Genomic DNA, 18,565 nt, shown 5'->3' with positions numbered 1-18,565 from the left:
TTCTTTTGTCAAGGCTTGATAAAACCAGGCCACCCAAAAAACAGATACCCGTGAGTCTCCTATCAAAAGTTTACAAACAAAGCATTTGGGTGGTGCTAAAACAACCATGAAGAAAAGGAACTCTTATGAAAAGGTGTGAACACTGCGATTTTAAAAGTGTTACCTATACTTCATGTTGCTGCAATTAATCATTCAGTAATGCTTTGCAAACCTTTATTAATCCCTCCCATGTGCCTTCAATGTCTTCTTTGTTGGATTATTTGTCAAGAGTTGTCAATTATCTAAATCTGGGATTTGAAAAAAAAAACTATCATCTCAGAAGATTGTCTGATTCGTCATTCTCAAGATGGAATACAAAGCACTAGTCATACAAGAGGAACAAATGTTCTCATACTGATACCCAGAATAACCCTAAAAAATGGTCAGTTGGAGATTTTTAAGTGTCAAATTCCATCATGCTTTCGATGCCCATAGTTGAGGTAGTACGCGAAACACTTACTGTTCAAGTTTAGATTAAGCCTGTGACTCCCCCAGTATGCAGGCTCCGAGTGGAACAGTCGCATTTTGCTGTATGTGTAAGATAACTTATTAATAGCATCAAAAACATAACATAAAGGCCATAAGTCTTTGTGCTTTGCAGTAATCTGATACAATATTCAACAACTTAGGAACAGATTCTAATTAGTTTTAAAACATAACTTGTCCCGGTGTGTCACAGAAAAGGTCAATGACATTTTTTTTAAACATCAGTTTCTATTATATTTACTTGAATTGCATCAATTTTACAATCCATAATTGGTATGTCACATTGTGGGTGTTTGGGGGTGAAGGGATTGGAAGTCAGGCAGGCGGGTGGAACTCAAAGAAAGGTATGTCAGCAGTTTCAATAGGCTTTGCAGAAAAAATAAACAGATTGCTCTAGTATTAGAAATGGCAGACCAGATGACATTTAGAACCTTATAAGTAGTGGTGGCTTTCTCTTTAAGTAGCACAGAATTCAAACATGGTTTGACTTTTAAGACAAAACAAGAAACTGTAACAGTTTTTTTCTATTTGCCTTTAAAACAAAATGACTATTTATAAAATAGTTATCTTTGTTCATTTTCAAATTATAGACAAACCTCCCCCATACAAAATACTAAAAGTGCAATCGTATAAATTAAAGAGTTTACAACTACATTATACAAACATTACCCTTTGTGGTACAGCTTTGATAACGTTTTTTTAAACTCACAACCATTTATAGTGTTGAGAATATTTTATAGTGATAAGGTTTGCCTGCAATTTGTCTCTCGATCAATGAGTTAGACTCCTCACTACATCTTTTTTTTTTTACTTTTTTTTAGCATTGTCCACATAGCAGCTACAAAGATTTAAATAAAAAGGAGAAAGGTTTGTTACTGACAGGTACTTGCACATGTAAAGCATGCTACCTTTCCCAATAAAACTTCACAGTTTTGCCTGCATTGAAATCAATTTCACTTAATCCTAATAAAACAGAACAAAGAACTTGTGAAGAAAAAGATCACATAGCCAGGTGTAATTTTGCAGTACAAAAGCTTCTTTTAGTTTTGGGGCCTAGGATAGTGTCTGTTACCCGCGTAATTTTAACATTATAAATACTACATACAAAGATACTGTAATAATAAACAGCATTTGGGGCGGGGGCACAAATTCACGTTTTTTAGGTATCTAAAAAATCCAAGAGTCCAACTATGTGAACAAAGTCAGTGAGTGACCTTCACAGACCGTTCCAGTGAAACCATTGTTCATATTTGTTGAAAGTACAATGTAAGAAACACATGGAGGTCGCCAATCGTCTTCCAGTTGCTCTTATCCAATGAACGTTTTGAAGTGAAAATGCTTTCAAGGCTCTCGGTAACAGTCAGTTGAACTGCTGGAAGGAGTACCATGCATAGTTTGCAAGACATTTCTGTAGCAGCAGCCCCAAGGTTACCGAATTTTTCTCCAGCCAACAGGAACTCACCCACATTTGACAGGAGGCTGTTGCAAAAGTTTTGAAAAAACTGTACATGACATGGCCAGCTGCTGCATTGAGAAGTGGTTCGGCAGTACTTAGCAACATATGCTTTCAGTTTATACCTATCTCTTTGTTCTCTTCCATGAACCTTGCAAATGGCCGACTAGAAGCAGAATCGGAAGTTAGTTTTTCAAATCCCAAAGTGGTGGGGCTGCTGACTGCTCGGGATCGGTCCACACCCATGGTCCCTAAAGGAGGAAGTCCACCTCCACCTAAGCTGATTGGGAGATGAGGAATGCCTCCATTCTGTATGACAGAAATCTCATTGTTTTTGATGGCGAGTCCATTTGTGATTGCAGCAGCATACTGGTTCCAAAAACTAGAATCGACATTCATGGCCCGGGCTGCCAAATCCTTCTGGAACATCTCGGAGAACTTCAGGGCGTCACTCCCCAACAAAGCAATGGGGTTTTCCACAGAGAGTCTGCGGCCACGTCTCGCTGGAGCATTATTCCACATGTGCGTTCCCATGTGAACCTGCACACGAAACATGAGAGACATGGACACATTAGTGCATTCCAAGAAACCCAAGTCGTTCTTTTTATTAAACAATATTATAACACTTTTAATCCTTTTCACTGCTATGCCAGTTAAAATAAATGTGGTCCAGTAAGGAATTTTATTTGGAACCTGTGTTCTAAAAAACGCTATTACTACAGGACAGCCCAGGTGATGGGATAAAACACTGCCTGGACAGACTGCATGTTACAAAAACTCTACATAGAAAAACAACTCTTATGATACTAACAAGGCCCATTTAACATGATTCCATCTCAGGGCACGGATAAAGCCACCTGTGTCCTGACTATGGCTAAACACTTTTGGTATAACTAATACACTAGCAAAATCAGCATGACATAAACCATGTGCAAATCCACAGAGTAAGATGCTTTTTATTACCATCATTGAAGGAAGGACATGGCCTTATGACGCACTCGAGGCTTTGCCTCTCATGATCCATAGTCCCTTTCTAGACTCAACAAATTTAACAAATAAAATATGGACATTTGCTCTAGAAAGTGGACTTTTTGTAATTGCTGTAACTTGTGTGATAAGACCTCCAAGTTTCAGTAACACCAAGACAAGTGTAATAAAAAAAACACATAGCTAGCCACAGCAACCGGGTGTGCAAGAACAGACAGTGAAAGGGTTAATATCAGATAGAAGTGTTTAGGAGCACATAGATGTGTTATTTCATAGCAAATCTGGGCACATGTACACCAAGGATCTTTCTATACCAGATTACTAAAAACAATTTGGACAAAGAAATGGCAGATTTCCCAGTGTGCTGTATTGCAGCCTATCACCCACTTTTTCCCTATCACGGCACAGTATTTTAAAGCTGCCATGGATTGCAGCACGGTGTTGCGCTTTCTCACAGATCTCCCTCTTATATCGCCTGACAACAGCCAGACAACTTATGAACCTAGGAGCTACTGTCTGCAAGAAATACAAACCCCTCCATGTGAGTGTTTTGTGAGTGGCACTGAAGAACGAGTACTGAGTGTGAGCAACCATTCGTGGTGTACTCCCCAATATAAGAACGCCATTGTTTACAATACTATCCCGAACTGGGTAAAAGAGCTGAAGATACTGCATTGGTTCAACCAAATGAAACATTAGTAGAGCTGGGCCCAACCATGTAATGTGAGAAAAACACGTAGAAAGTAATCACTGGCAAAGACAATAGGAATGGCGGTGTCCATTAGCCTCTTGGTTTTGTCAATGCGGATTTTGCTGTGTCATTGTTTTTTTCAAAGCTTTATTGTTGGGAATCTGCTGGCCCTCACTGATCTAAAAACAAAACATACTGAAAGTGAAAAAAAATTGGCCTGGCACTTAATGAAACTAATATGGGGATGTGCTTCTTGTGAAACAGCTGAATGTTATCACTCCTAGTGAGACTAGCCAATGGCTGAAGTGGGATGACCCACTGCCATATGCTGTAAACTATAGTGGGTGGAAGAAAATGTAAATGACACAATAACAGATCAATAGATAAAGTGGGCTGTCTGAAATCCCCTTTAATTAACTATATTCCACCCATAATTTAAGTAAAATCAAAAGGTGTTGGCTAACGTCACACCTAAAAAAAACAAAAAACAGGTAGGAGGCTAAGTGCACCCTCCAGACACACATCTGCACGTATGACGTGCGCACACACCCATACACATACAAAATGAAAACACACAGGCACAAAATAGTCACACATCAATACTGCCCCACAAATCTACTCATCCACTGTCGTTTTTTCTCTCTCTCTCCCCCACTTAAGCAAATCTACGTCTTTATCTAACCGCACATATTAACACAGAAACAAAGCTAATACTGCCAGGCATAAAGACTACCACAGCCTTATAAAACCCTACACTCAAATCCAAATAGAAAACTCGCCGACACACGCACACAATACACACAGAAATCCTCATCAAAACAAACCCACGTATACCCAGGCACAATAACATAGAAACAGAACAAAAGCGCAAAACAGAATCAGGCATTAAGGCTCTTTCAGACAAGAAGACCAAAAAAGCCCTACAGAACCCAGACAATAATATATGGTTCGTCGTCTCATTCATAAGCAAGATTATATACATATATAATAGTTCAATATCATATAGACCTTCAGAACATTTCTGACACTTTGCAGCATTTACTTGTGACTGTATTGTGCACGAACACAAGCACTTGTGCTCACACACTAGCTTCGCATGGACAGCTAATTCAATGCGTAAAAATACATTTTATGTGTGCAGATTTTGTGTTGAGATGCAATATATGCTCCATATAAAGGAGCAGCTCTTCAGCGAAAGACAGATAACTATTCAGGGTTACCTAACTGCTGTTATGCAAATTGTATCACATCATATTGGATCAAAATGATATGTACAAAATGGGCTTGAACACACCGTATTCGAGAAAAAAATGTATTAATTTAAAATAGCCATTCAGATATCAAACAATGTAATGTTCCAATTGAACTCCAAGAAGCAAGCTGCCTGATCTTTACGAATACATATTTTCAGATTTATGGATCATTTATCCTTGTCATGAAAACATCATAGTATGCTGTTTTACATTACAGGATGTTTCTGTTTGCAGTAGCAGAAACAATTTACTCTAATCTGCATATTAAAGTACAGTTTGAAGGGTTCAACAGGTCATAATTCAGGTTATTAAACCCCTCTTTCATTTTATGTTAAACACAGCATGAGAAATAGATCAGCGAGAGCAGTTAGAGGTCTGCCCGAGCACGGAAACCCAAGAGGAAAACGTCCCTGCATCAACACTCACCTGCAGTTTCTCATACCATTTGCAGCAAACAGATGAAAAGGTCTCCTAACCTGAATTATGAATTTTGAAAGCCCCAAATTATACTGTACAAACGTGCATTTTTACAAGGAATGGATCACAGTACACATCATCTAAGGGAGAAAAAAACAAGGAGATGTTTAGATCTCTGAAGCCTTTTGGAGACAAAGTGCTTCCCACATAAAAAATATACTTGACAGGGACTCATTTTACAAACATCCGGTTACCAGGCCTGCCTATGGAAAGCTAATGTACAATTAATTAATTTCTGTTTGGAACAGTACAGAGAATAATATGTAGTCTTGTCTGTGAAATATCAAAATGTGTATCAATAAGGGCTTAATAGATGGCCTAATACAGAGATCGGGCTCAGTCATTGATCCTGGTATTTCCAGTTGTGCATACATACTGCACTCCCAAAATTTTTCCCCATGCAGATTTTTCTGATTAAATTTGCAAGGGAAGAAGAGGTCCGAAATTGTCAAAATCTGCAGTAATCAGGTGTGTAAACTCAAATAATGTAAGTTATCCCTCATTCTGATTGCTGAGTCTCAAAATTAATTAATTTCTGTTTGGAACAGTACAGAGAATAATATGTAGTCTTTTCTGTGAAATATCAAAATGTGTATCAATAAGGGCTTAATAGATGGCCTAATACAGAGATCGGGCTCAGTCATTGATCCTGGTATTTCCAGTTGTGCATAAATACTGCACTCCCAAAATGTTTCCCCATGCAGATTTTTCTGATTAAATTTGCAAGGGAAGAAGAGGTCGGAAATTGTCAAAATCTGCAGTAATCAGGTGTGTAAACTCAAATAATGTAAGTTATCCCTCATTCTTATTGCTGAGTCTCAAAATAGGATGGTAATTTCGCCCCAGGGTAATACCATGAGGTGAGATATTAGATTTACTCTGGAACTAAATTCATGGCTGGTATATCTAGACATCTAATAAGGAAGGCCAAATGTTCAAAAGGTTTGCAAATCGTTCATGTTTTTGGTTTTCGAGGTTTTAGCTGTCAAATCCCTATAGTGAAATTGGATCACGTTATTTCAAAGAGGTGTAATGTCTGAGATATATAACGTCCAGATTACAGAGCCTTCAACTTAATAAACTCTATTCACAAATGTTTTTGCGAACTGTAATTTCACTTAGGTGTCTGAAAAATACCACCAGCAGGCGTGAATTACAGATCCTGATTTGTAGAATCTATATTCGTGGACATTTATAACCACAATAAATCTGCTAGTAGAACATATTTTCTGCTCTTGTAACCTTATGGGTAGGATTAGAAACATTGTTATTTACAGGGACGGACATGGAGGTGGATAGCAGGAATGTGATGGACAATACAAACACTTCTGACCAACATTCAAAGTTGTTTTGCACATCCAACGTGCACCTACATGTAGTGACAAAATTGCTGCAGTAGTTAGGAAGGAATGACAATGGTCGGTAAAGTGATATGCCTCAGTGGGATGGTGCCTGCTTATGGAACAGGGCCGGCCTCAGCTGGTAGGTCCACTGTAGGATTGCTCTGACTCCCTGCAGGTTTGGATATCTTTGCTCAACTGTCCGTGCTGTGAATAAAGCTGCTGCTGCCAGTGGGAGGTTTGTTACGTGCTATAGTTAACTATCTATGACTTTCATTAAAAGAAAAAAAAACCAATAAAAATATAATTTAAAAAATGATGCACCTTAACATTAAATTCAACCTAGTATGTTAACAAGTTGTAGACAATCCACCGGTTTAAAGCTACTAGAGAAGTCTGTTGTAGATTTTGGTAAATAACCTTAGCAATTTTTCTGTATAAAAGCAAAAAAGTATCAACGATAAGAACATATTGAACCTTAACCCCTTGAGTGCCCCGCCCTTTCCACGCCCTATGCCGGGCGTTTCATTAGCGGGCGGGGCTCATGACGATATAGTCTCGTCATGGGCACAGCGCAACCGCGGCCCATGACGAGACCATCTCGTCATGGGCACTCAAGGGGTTAAACTCATAAATATACTACTTGTCTCATAGATTAGGCCAATATGGGCCTAGAGGGAGGAGTCAGATGTTGTGCGATGAGCAACAGTGGGAGGCAAGATCGATGGACGCACATGGGGGACCAGCTCGAAGCTTGGAGGTGTGCTAAGGATACCCATGGAAGTGGCTGTGTACTCATGTTGAACTCCGTTCATTACGGCAATAATGTTAGGGCTATGTAACTACTGCCAGATTTATGTCATGATGATTCATTATGTGTGGACCTTACAAGCAGCAAACAAAGTATACTCTGTTCTCACTTCTGCAAATTCACAGATTTGCCGCCTCTCACAATTTATTCATGCCACTAATGAATGTTGGATGATCTGGGTACCTACTAATAGTCTCCTAACAGTATCTACAATCCTAATAGTCTCCTAACAGTCTAAAGTAGACTCATACAAATAATAAAAGGGCTGTTTCTTGACTCTATGAGGAAGATATGATGGTGGTTTCCAAGAGAGATTTTTCTGAACATTTTGCAAAATAATGGGGAAATGTTTATTGAGCAGTATGAAACCTAATGGAAATAATCTAGATAACATTAGCATTTTTCAGTGTGCGAAGAAAATGTTTTAAGTGACCATCTCTCAGATAACCTGGAAACATTGGCAGGCTATGTACATACGCTACCAAATTCTTCTTCCAGTTATGAGCATGTGTTGGTGGTGGTCTAAAAAATAGTAATGCGTGCTTTGCAGACCAAATCCCTTCATTTTTAAGTCTCATCTTTAGCTGCCTAGTTGTGAAACACCTTTTCTAAGCTATACCAAGAACTCACAGCAAACTTATAGCGTCCATTAGTAGGCTTTATTGTCATTCCCATTTGTCTGCTTCTTATTCAATAGCTTTCTTTTCTCTTCTAATGTTTGTCCCTCCATAGAACATAACCCCTTTACCATCATTTTAAAATTGGCTTACTTGAATCATTTCACTGCTTACTTTTAGAGAAGTACAATGTTCTTTTTTTGTTAGGCACTTGATAAGAGTACATGTGTTTTCTAGCTCTCCCTCTTCCTCGCGTGCTTCTATTTAATTACTGGTTTTATTTTTTTGTTTGCTCTCCCACTCCGAGTTGTTTACTCCCACCTACTTCTGTTACTCCACCACCCCTTGAGTGCCTTAAAAAAAATCCAACATAAAAAAATATAAAGTTGCATTTTTTGGAGTGCCCGGCAGTTGCAAGATCCTGTTGGGCACTCCTCTACAACAAGAGTTTTTTATTTTTATTTACTCATGTAAGTGGAATCCACCACCTTAGATCGGTCAATAGAAAAGAAGCAGAGGGGAAAGACCGTGTGAAAGATACCTGCAAGTTGAGGTAGGAGAGAAAGGCACTTCAGGGAAGAGAGGGGGTATGAGACTGGACCAGTGCAGCACTGTGTAATAGTGAGAGATGCACGGGTGGTGCTTGGCCAGCTTAGACTAGAGAGAAAGACACTTCAAAGAAGATAGTGAGAGGTTATAGAGACCGACAAAATGCCAGGGGGAAGTGTGAGAAAAAGTAAAGGAAGACATAGTAGGCTGAGATGGGAGAGAACGTGGGACTGAGACAGTATGCAGAGGAGACATTATGAGAGGCCGTAGACGGCTGGCAGGCTGAGACGGTAAAGAAAGGCCTTTAACAGGAGAGGGTGGGGTATAGAGACAGTCTGCAGAGGGAGACGGCGAGAGAGTTACACATAGAGACCTGACAAAGAAGAAGACACCTCACGGAAGAGAGAGCGAGGTACAGAGACAGTCTTCAGTGGGAGAAAGTGAGAGAGATGGGATAACTGACGAAGAGAAAAACCCCATAAGTAGGAGCGGGTGGGTCCAGAGACAGGGGGGAGAAGGTAAGAGAGAGATGGAATATCCGGCTGAGTAAGACAGAAGAGATTAACACCTCACAAAAGAGATGGTGGGGTATAGAGACAGCAGTGCAGAGAACGAGCAAGAGATCATAAGCAGGGTTGGGCAGTATAGCAGGTTGTGATGGAAGAGGTAGACAGAGAGACATTTCAGGGAAGCGTGGATTCAAGTGTAGAGAAGGACAAAAACTGTGCGAGAAACAAAATAGAAAATAGAGATAACGAGAGGAGAAGAATGCAAACTTCCTGGGTGGGCTTGCACCCACTGGGGTGGTGTGAACAGTCTGGGTTACCCTGTATTATCCAGAGTGACGGCCTGTCTACAGAGGGTAAACAGTCATAATATCGAGAAAACAAAATATCGACTGGACAGAATATCGAGTTTTTAATATAGAATGGACAGAATATCGAATTGCCAGAATATAGTGGTGAAGAATATCGAAAATCAGGTAAGAAATATCGATTTACATAATATAGAAGTAAGTAATATCGACAGTCATAATATAGTTGTTAAATATATCGAATTTTTTTATAGTGTTTTAAGTGTTAGTATATGTGTTAAAAGTATGTATTAATTTTGGAATGTATGTTTGAATATTTTTAAAGTAATGCATTTTATGTTATTTAATTTTTGTGTAATTGAATTCCGTAGCGGGTTGTGGGTTTATAGGGGATTAGGGTGGGAAGTAATTTAATTATAGTACATTAAATAATAATTTTTAGGAATTATTAATTATTTTTAATTTAATTTTGCGTTTTACTTCTGTAGCGGGTTGTGGGTTTATAGGGGAATAGGGTGGGAAGTAATTTAATTGTTATTAAGTAATTATTAATTGGTATTGAAATTTAATTGGCTGTTGATTAATTATTAATTGGTAAATTATTTGTATTAATTGGTAATTAATTTGTAATAATTGTTTAATTGATAATTATGTTAATTGTATTAATTTATTATTTGTAGCAGGTTGTGGGTTTATAGGGGAATATGGTGGGAAGTAATTTAATTGTAAATAATTAATTATTGAAATAATTTTTGTATATTGATCATTAATTTATTATTAATGAATTATTAATTGGTATTATTTGTATTTATTAATTTTTGGCATTGAAAATAAATTGGTTAATTAATTATTAATAGGTAATTAATTTAAAAACATTTTATTGGTATTTATAATTAATAAATTATTAAATATTGTGTGATTGGTAATTAATTTTAATACTTTTTTGATATTAATAATTAATTTATTTTTAATAAAATATTACATTATTATTTTCACTACTATTGCACTCACTGGAGTGGGAATAGTAAATTTTACCCCTATGCTATCCAACGCTTTCCCTACTATTGCACTCACTGGCGTGGGAATAATAATTTTTACCCCTACGCTATCCAACGCTTTCCCTACTGTTGCACTCTTTGGAGTGGGAATAGTAATTTTTACCCCTATGCTATCCAACGCTTTACCTACTGTTGCACTCACTGGAGTAGGAATAGTAAATGTTACCCTCCCGCTATCCAACGTTTTCCCTACTGTTGCACTCTCTGGAGTGGGAATAGTAATTTTTACCCCTACACTATCCAACGCTTTCCCTACTGTTGCACTCTTTGGAGTGGGAATAGTAATTTTTACTCCTACGCCATCTGACGTTTTCCCCACTGTTGCACTCACTGGAGTGGGAATAGTAAATTTTGCCCTCCCGCTATCCAACGCTTTCCCTACTGTTGCACTCTCTGGAGCGGGAATAGTAATTTTTACCCCTACGCTATCCAACGCTTTCCCTACTGTTGCACTCTCTGGAGTGGGAATAGTAATTTTTACCCCTACGCTATCCAACGCTTTCCCTACTGTTGCACTCTCTGGAGTGGGAATAGTAATTTTTACCCCTACTCTATCCAATCCTTTCCCTACTGTTGCACTCTTTGGAGTGGGAATAGTAATTTTTACCCCTACGCTATCCAACGCTTTCCCTACTGTTGCACTCACTGGAGTGGGAATAGTAAATTTTACCCTCCCGCTATCCAACGCTTTCCCTACTGTTGCACTCTCTGGAGTGGAAATAGTAATTTTTACTCCTACGCTATCAAATGCCTTCCCTATTATTGCACTCTCTGGAGTGGGAATAGTAATTTTTACCCTCCCGCTATCCAACGCTTTCCCTACTGTTGCACTCTCTGGAGTGGGAATAGTAATTTTTACCCTCCCGCTATCCAACGCTTTCCCTACTATTGCACTTACTGGAGTGGTAATAGTAAATTTTACCCGCCCGCTATCCTACGCAAAAAAAACTAAATATTTGTAATTAATATTACTGTAATATATATGTATTAAAAAAATTTTTTACTTACATTAATTATTAATTGTAAAGTTATTTAAGTATTTTTAAGTATGTTTTAGTTAATTATATGTATTATTTCATTCATTTTACATTACTTTTAAGACATTTAAAAAATTCGATATTTTGACCAACTATGTATTTTACAACGATATTTTGGATTCTATATTTTTGTACTTACCTGTTTGTAGATAGGGATTCGATATTTTGGCATTCTATATTTTTTCCTCGATATTTTGGCAGGTCGATATTCTCCTTCTCGATATTTTGTCAGTGATCCCTACAGAGACCTTTTTCCACTTACAGCATTGATAAATGTTTGTTATAAGCGAAAAACCTGCTGGCGAGAGACAGAACAATAAAAGTGTCTCTTTGCACAACAGAGCAGCATCCGTGAAAGACCACTTGACATGAGCACAAGAGCAATCAAAACACTGCACAAGCCCAACCACCATAAGACTGTGCATTTAAACTATAACAGAGTGATGAATTTTGGTGCAAATTAATATGCAGCGGAAAAGTTTAGTGACCAGTCCACATACACGGCATTTCAGCAGCATCTCGACAGCCAAGCATGCACCAAGGAAATGTGTGATTTGTAAATTGGACTCTGTGATAGGACTTGAGCAGCAGTGGGTTCTACACAGATGGGAAGTTTAGCACTGGGTGTGAGAGGGAAGAAGCACCACGTACAAAGCGGTGAGATGGAAGAAGAAATAGTACCTCAATCACAGTGCGAGCAGCGGACAGACACTAATCTAGATGAAGCAATCTGTGCTTGGTCCGTGCTCCACAGGAAGAAAAAGTGACACCTAACATGTGTTGGCCAATAAGGAGGCAGCAGAGAAGAGTGGCAATGAAGGCAACAAATGGTACGCAATGGGCGGGCTCTAAGATCTTTACAGTAAACAATATCCGTCGCAGTGACATCACATTCGCTGCTGGCAGACGAGACCTAAAACAGATAACAATGCACTTGTCATTCTTTATGCACATGCAATAACGCATGTGAGCACTTACAGAATGACACGACATTTAACAACATCTGTACCATCGTAGTTTTCTAACCTTTTTTTGTCAAAGCTGCACAACATTGGCAACATTTATTTTGCTTTTTACCAGTGCTTTACAGCATCACCAATAATCACTGCCACATCCAATAGGTCTCAAATGGAAGACCTACTGGCTTTGCCAATACTCTTGTACAAAACATTTTTATGATTTCTGTATGATACTGAATCAGATGCACAGATTGTCCTCTATACGTCTGTCATGGTTACAATTTTCTCTTCCTAAAATGGCTAGTCCTGCTATCAAATCAGTTATGCCTAAATGCGGAATCACATCACTAAATGTGCGCTAACATGCAGTCCGGTTCTTAACTTTATTTTCTTCACTGAAACTGTGACACATCCCCATTCCCCGACCCCATCTTTTCTGGGATAATAAATCTTGCTTTGTGTACTTTTTTCACTAGCCCCAAAAGAGACTGTTTGTTAAAAACTTCTACGGTACACCTCTTATAATGTAGTTTTACAGAAAGGACATCCACATTTTCTTATAGAATAGGGTTCATGTAGCTATCCTTTGTTTTCATTGTTCTCTTGAAAATACTTTTTGCCTGTATTTTCTGGGAAAGCAAGCATTAATATGTAGGTCTAATCCATAATGTCTTCTGGTCAAAGTTCAGGTTTGTTGATTTTAGCTGCAGGGCATGTATTTAAGACTTAAAGAACGGCCAATTAAATCTATAAGAAAAAAAAACCTCCCTTTGGAGTAAAGTCCTTGCAACTTGTAGCTATTTTTGACATTCTTGCTTAGGAGTGTCTATCAAATATAGTTTATGTTTTTGTACCAGACTACTCCATCTGTTGCAACTTTTCTTTACCAGCGTTATTATACTTTTATGTATATTAGTTCCTGTTACTAGAAACAACCTTATTATAGCACATGTGGGCTCACTAGTTTGTATTTTAAAAGATATTATTTTGATTTAATAAATGTACTTTATGATCAGGACAGCAAGCATACCAACACGTTTATGCAACGAGTTTAAAAGTTTCAGGCATCAAAAAGGCGTCCAATATTTGAGCCTGTGTCTTTTCGAGCGTCTTGGATGTGGCTTAAAACACAATAGGCCATGCGTTCATTAGGAAATGCTGCACCTCTAACTCGTGCGGTGGAATGTAAATATCTATTTTCTCACTTTTTATATGAGAACAGCGAGTATACCCGAGTTGGTCTCCCTCTATGAGGCTGTGTCTGTAAAATGCACTCGGCCTGCGAATTTCATGGTGATTGCAGCAGAATCGTGTGCAGTGAATAAACTGTACACTTGTACACGGCAGTGCTACCTACCGGTGCCATCTTCATATCCAGAGCTGAAGTGTTTCAAGCTTAGATTAAAACTATGATTTGGGTGGGGCTGGGGCAGATGAAACTCTGGGCTTGTAAATGGACTGCGGGTGCTTCAAATAATTTAGATGCCTCCCAGCTAAACGGAGAGCAGGTTAAAGTATTAGGTTGAAATAGAAGTACAATTTTAAGATTAAATTAAAAACGGGTGTTTTAGCAGCGAAAAAAACGTGCCGGAAACGTGAAACTGACTGTAAAAGTCGAGGAACTACATAGAAATAAAAATAAAATTAGCGGGGCTCAGTTCCTATTAGTTCTCTTTCATGTGGACCTCTGCAAATGTTACAAAGAAGCAAACATTCTATAGATGTCTTGGCTCAATGGAAAATGTGTTGCAATGTTTTTGCCACTCAGTGAAATCCTTTTCTTTTTTTCATCATGCCGCCCTCACATTGTTATATTTCTGAACTGCCACTTTCTGTTTAGTCGTGTCTGCTGTTCAAGTAGGGAACAGTGCAATAAACAGAAAATAAATCTGATAAAAACATGAATGTCTGCACTGCGATACATGGCTATATGTCACTCCATGTACAGTGGCTGCCGCACAAATCACTTACACCCGCTGCGCTGCAGAACTTCAGTGATAAATCGACTTGTGTTGTGCCATGTACAATCCCTATCAAGTGCTTCTTTTAACCACGAGGAGGAAAAATCCGTTGGAGTATACATGGCGGAAAGGCATGTTCGCAGCTTTTCACTGTAACCTTTTCACCATAAGGAATGTATTTCCCCCGTGGATTAATCCATTCTCATTCACGGGTAAGAAATAGAGTGAAGTCAGGGGTGTAGCTTAGGGTGTGTGTGGGTGTGGGAGGGGGTGGGGGTGGGTGTTACACCCCTCTAATAAATGTATCTCATGATAAATAGACGGGTAGGTGTGCTTTCAGTCGGGTAGTGTGAGATGCCAGTTGGATTTCAGCAGGAATTTTTACATACCTACAGACAAAAACGCACACCCACTCTCTGTTTTGAAAGTCCTCAAAAATGTTTTTTTTATTTTTCAAAACGTGTTTTCTTTCCTAGTACTTATACCAAATCGCATTCCTCTCCCTTTCCAATGCCCCTTTGGTCCCTCTCATGCACCCTTCTTGTCATATAATGTATTTAAACATTATATAATGGCCTGATTGTCAGAAATCTTGATTGCTTCCCTCAATGTTACAGACCAAGCTGGGCACCTGGGTGGAGTACCGTTCCCTTCCCCACCATGGAAAGGCACTTATTGGTGGTAGTTTTAGAGGTATTTCATGGTGGGAAAAGACCAGCAAAGTTTGGGGCTATTCATAAAGATGTTGGGGCATATTATCAAGCGGCAGCGATAATTTTTGCTGGCCGCACTTACCGTGAATATTCTTATCGCCGTCTATCGCTGGATTTTATCGCCCGATTAGCGCGTTATTAACAACGCATATCGCCGAGGTGATAAAAAATCTGGTAATAACGGCGAAATGCAGGAATATCGCTGGAAATTCAGCGATAAAACGCAGCGATAGGGAAATCCTTGTTGATAGGGAGATGTGGACTTAGCCTTACAACCCACCTCCCATTGTACAGATAGGCAAGTCAGAAAATTTGCAGACGTTAGAAACCGGCAATAACAGCGGTTAGCGCAACTTTTTTTGTAGCTACACTGGTCAGCGATATCTTTGTTAATAGTGCGAAGCTGTGTTGGCGACTTTTTTTGAGGACTTTTAGTCAGGAACGCCTACCTTGCATCTCATTAGCGATAAAAGGCAAGGCGGAAAGAAAGTGGGCGCTAAGGCAAGGAAACACGCGCTAACGTGTCCTTGTTAATAGAGCGATAAAATTATCGCCGCTTTTCGCCCAAAAACGGACGCTAAAGCGGCGATAATTTTATCGCGGCTCCTTGATTATATGCCCTGTTATTGGGTAATCGACCAGGAACGCGTTGCACGGTTCTGCATCCAGTCGAAAATGAATCCTCCAGCAATTGCAAAACTGAACTACCTGGTTTTTCACAGTATAAAATTCTATCTTTTAGCGGAAATGTCTATAGATCCTGATTCTGCAAACTAGGACTGAGGAATTTCCACTCACAGGTCTTTTTTGTCTTGCAAAAACTTTGTGACCTGAGCCTTTAGTGCATGTGAATATGTTTATATACATTTTTAGATACTTAAGCAAATTCTAGAAATTTATCGTTACACACAGCACATAATTCTGGAGCCTCTGCCTTGCATACATCACCACTGAGCATCCCTCTGTATTGTTGAATGGCACGACATCATCAATACTGTGAAACTAGGAAAAAAAGTCTTCAAACAGACTTTGCTGGCTTTGATTTGAGGCAATATCTTTATTATCATGCTGTAATTATGGCTCTAGAGTCAGAACATATGTTATTTGCGGAGGTAATGCCCACTGTCTCTTATATAATAGCCCCTTTCATCCAATGTACATAAATACACAGAGGTGGGAACTATGCCACTGAAGCCTATTCAATGGGGCTCCGGCCATTCTTAAGACATGAGGGTCGTAGTCTATAACATTGCAGACCAGGCAGCAAAAACGAAGAGTGGTTTTGAGTAAAAACATAGAATGTGATACGGACTGGGAGCTTCAAGCAGCACTGGCAAAAATGATAAATTCAGCCCCCGTTTACACCAAGTGAGTTCTCCCCTCACAGTTCATCTCTAAATCCTGCTACTCCAAATCCAGGCAGGACGATTATCTACGATTGATTCCTCCAGAAAAAACAACAAATCGTCAGGTACACACATTGCGTATAGCTGCAATGTTTTGTTTTCCAGAGATTGCATAACTAGCTGCTTCAGTCCAGAATTTTACATTGCATTCTGGGACTTGAAGCATGGGTGTTTAAACGGACTAACATGGCTAAAGAGGTTCCAGAATGAAGAGGCTCATGCAGTATCAAATTCGGCTCGGCAGAAGGAGCACCAGCTAAAGGCAAATTTTTCAACACATGCAAACATTTCTCTTTAAAGCCCGTCCTTCCCAACATGAGCAAAATGTTTTCCTTTACAGTTACTGTTCAACGTTCACACGCGCTGGTAAATTAAACAAAAAGCTGCCTGCATCTAAAAGAGGCAGAGAAGAGAAATGCTTCTTTCCAAAAATAAAGGGAAATACACTTCAACCCAATATAATGCCTGCTGCTTCTGTCAAGAAAACACTCACAGATACATCATGTGGGCCCTGCTCAAAGTGCCACGGGTGCTGCCATTGCAATAACCGTGAGGATGAAGTGTATGTAGGTACCCATGCAGCCTAAACCAAGTGTCTGTTTCGGTATCCAAGCGCATGACTGTAATAGCATGCTCTGGGAGTGCATGACTTGGGCAGTTTTAACTGCCTTGTATGCGCTTCTCCGACCACTTTTTTGATGTTTGATGTGCGAGATCTGTTAAAGTGGGCAGGTGCCAATGTGGCTGTTGTTGGATCGGAAGTCCAGACGTGCGCATGACGCGTGCATTCGCCCTAAAACCAGCTCCAAAAAATCTGAAACTGGCAAGTTGCTGCAGGGCTGCGTAACTGCACCACCACTTCCGTGGAGTGAAACCGGCATCCGAGGGCCCAACATCCTGGGGGTTTGCCTGCTTTTACGGCTGGCCAGTTCGGCTTGATGTGATCTGCTTTATACACACACCTAGAACTTGTGATAGTCAATTGTATTTTTTTCAGTCCTTAAAGAAGATAGAGAACTGAAAGTTCTGCGACTGTATGCTTAATCCCTTCTGGTATAGCATCTTCATATATTAGACAGGTGGGATGTTCGGAGCGGCTCTGAAGGTAATACACTAGCACAGGATTTACAAAGGCGGGCATACGGTTAGTGTTCCAATATTCAAATGTTTGTATTTCTGTATCTCCCTGTTTTATGCAACATATTCTAACTTCTCTGAGTGAAATGTTCTTCCAACATTATAATCTTCTGATTTGGGCGATTCTGACTGTTAAACTCTTCTCCGACGTTACATGCCCTCATCTGTTGCTCTGACCTATAACAAGGCCTTCTGGTTTGCTGGTATTTATTTTTTTGACATTTCCATCTGTATTTATCCATATTTAACTTCTGTTCAGTTTTTCTGTAGTTATCAAATTTTATTTTGTGTTTAGTGTATAGATGAAGCGGCAATGGGTATATTTCTATATTCCTTTAACTGATAAATGTATACTCACATTTGAATGCCAAAGAGGTTTTAGCTATATACAGTGCAATATCGTCAGCTGAAAAAAAATGCTGTAGAATAGCAAAACCAGTTGTATACCTGCATTTATTTAACCTTCATTGGGAAATCTTTTTTCTTTTTTAACTCCTACCTGTCAATCTGTACACCAACTGACTTGGTGCTCGTGATTGATGTTAGTGAGAATCATCCAAAGGAGATCTATTTTCTGCATTTCTCTGTAATGAAAAATTAATACAGACAGGAAAATAGGTAGTTTTCTGTTTGTATTTATCAGTAAAAATAAATAAATTGGAATTCTGGGAGCTCTACCTACAACGTAGGAGAAGGCTTTACCTAGCAATATACCCCTCGGCAATGGACAATAATGTATCTCCGCAAATAATGTCAATCGTTACAACTATTGACATA

At 39.1% G+C, this 18,565-nt stretch overlaps 1 protein-coding gene across 2 annotated transcripts in view; it reads right to left on the bottom strand.

Moving 5' to 3' along the window:
- Window positions 1-291: 291 nt before the first annotated feature.
- The window catches only part of SALL3 (spalt like transcription factor 3), a 56,086-nt gene continuing 37,812 nt past the window's right edge, over window positions 292-18,565 (bottom strand). Inside the window, exon 4 of one of the 2 annotated variants that reach the window (XM_085605927.1) lies at window positions 292-2,518. In XM_085605927.1, coding sequence (XP_085462053.1) covers window positions 2,093-2,518 — 426 coding nt within the window. In that variant the 3' untranslated portion in view covers window positions 292-2,092. The remainder of the gene's footprint in view (window positions 2,519-18,565) is intronic. The other variant, XM_085605928.1, reaches the window with a different exon arrangement.

This window comes from Triturus cristatus, chromosome 5_1 (assembly GCF_964204655.1).
Source record: "Triturus cristatus chromosome 5_1, aTriCri1.1, whole genome shotgun sequence".
Lineage (NCBI taxonomy): Eukaryota > Metazoa > Chordata > Amphibia > Caudata > Salamandridae > Triturus > Triturus cristatus.
The sequence above is the reverse complement of the archived record's forward strand: the minus strand, read 5'-3'. Positions and strand labels throughout refer to the sequence as shown.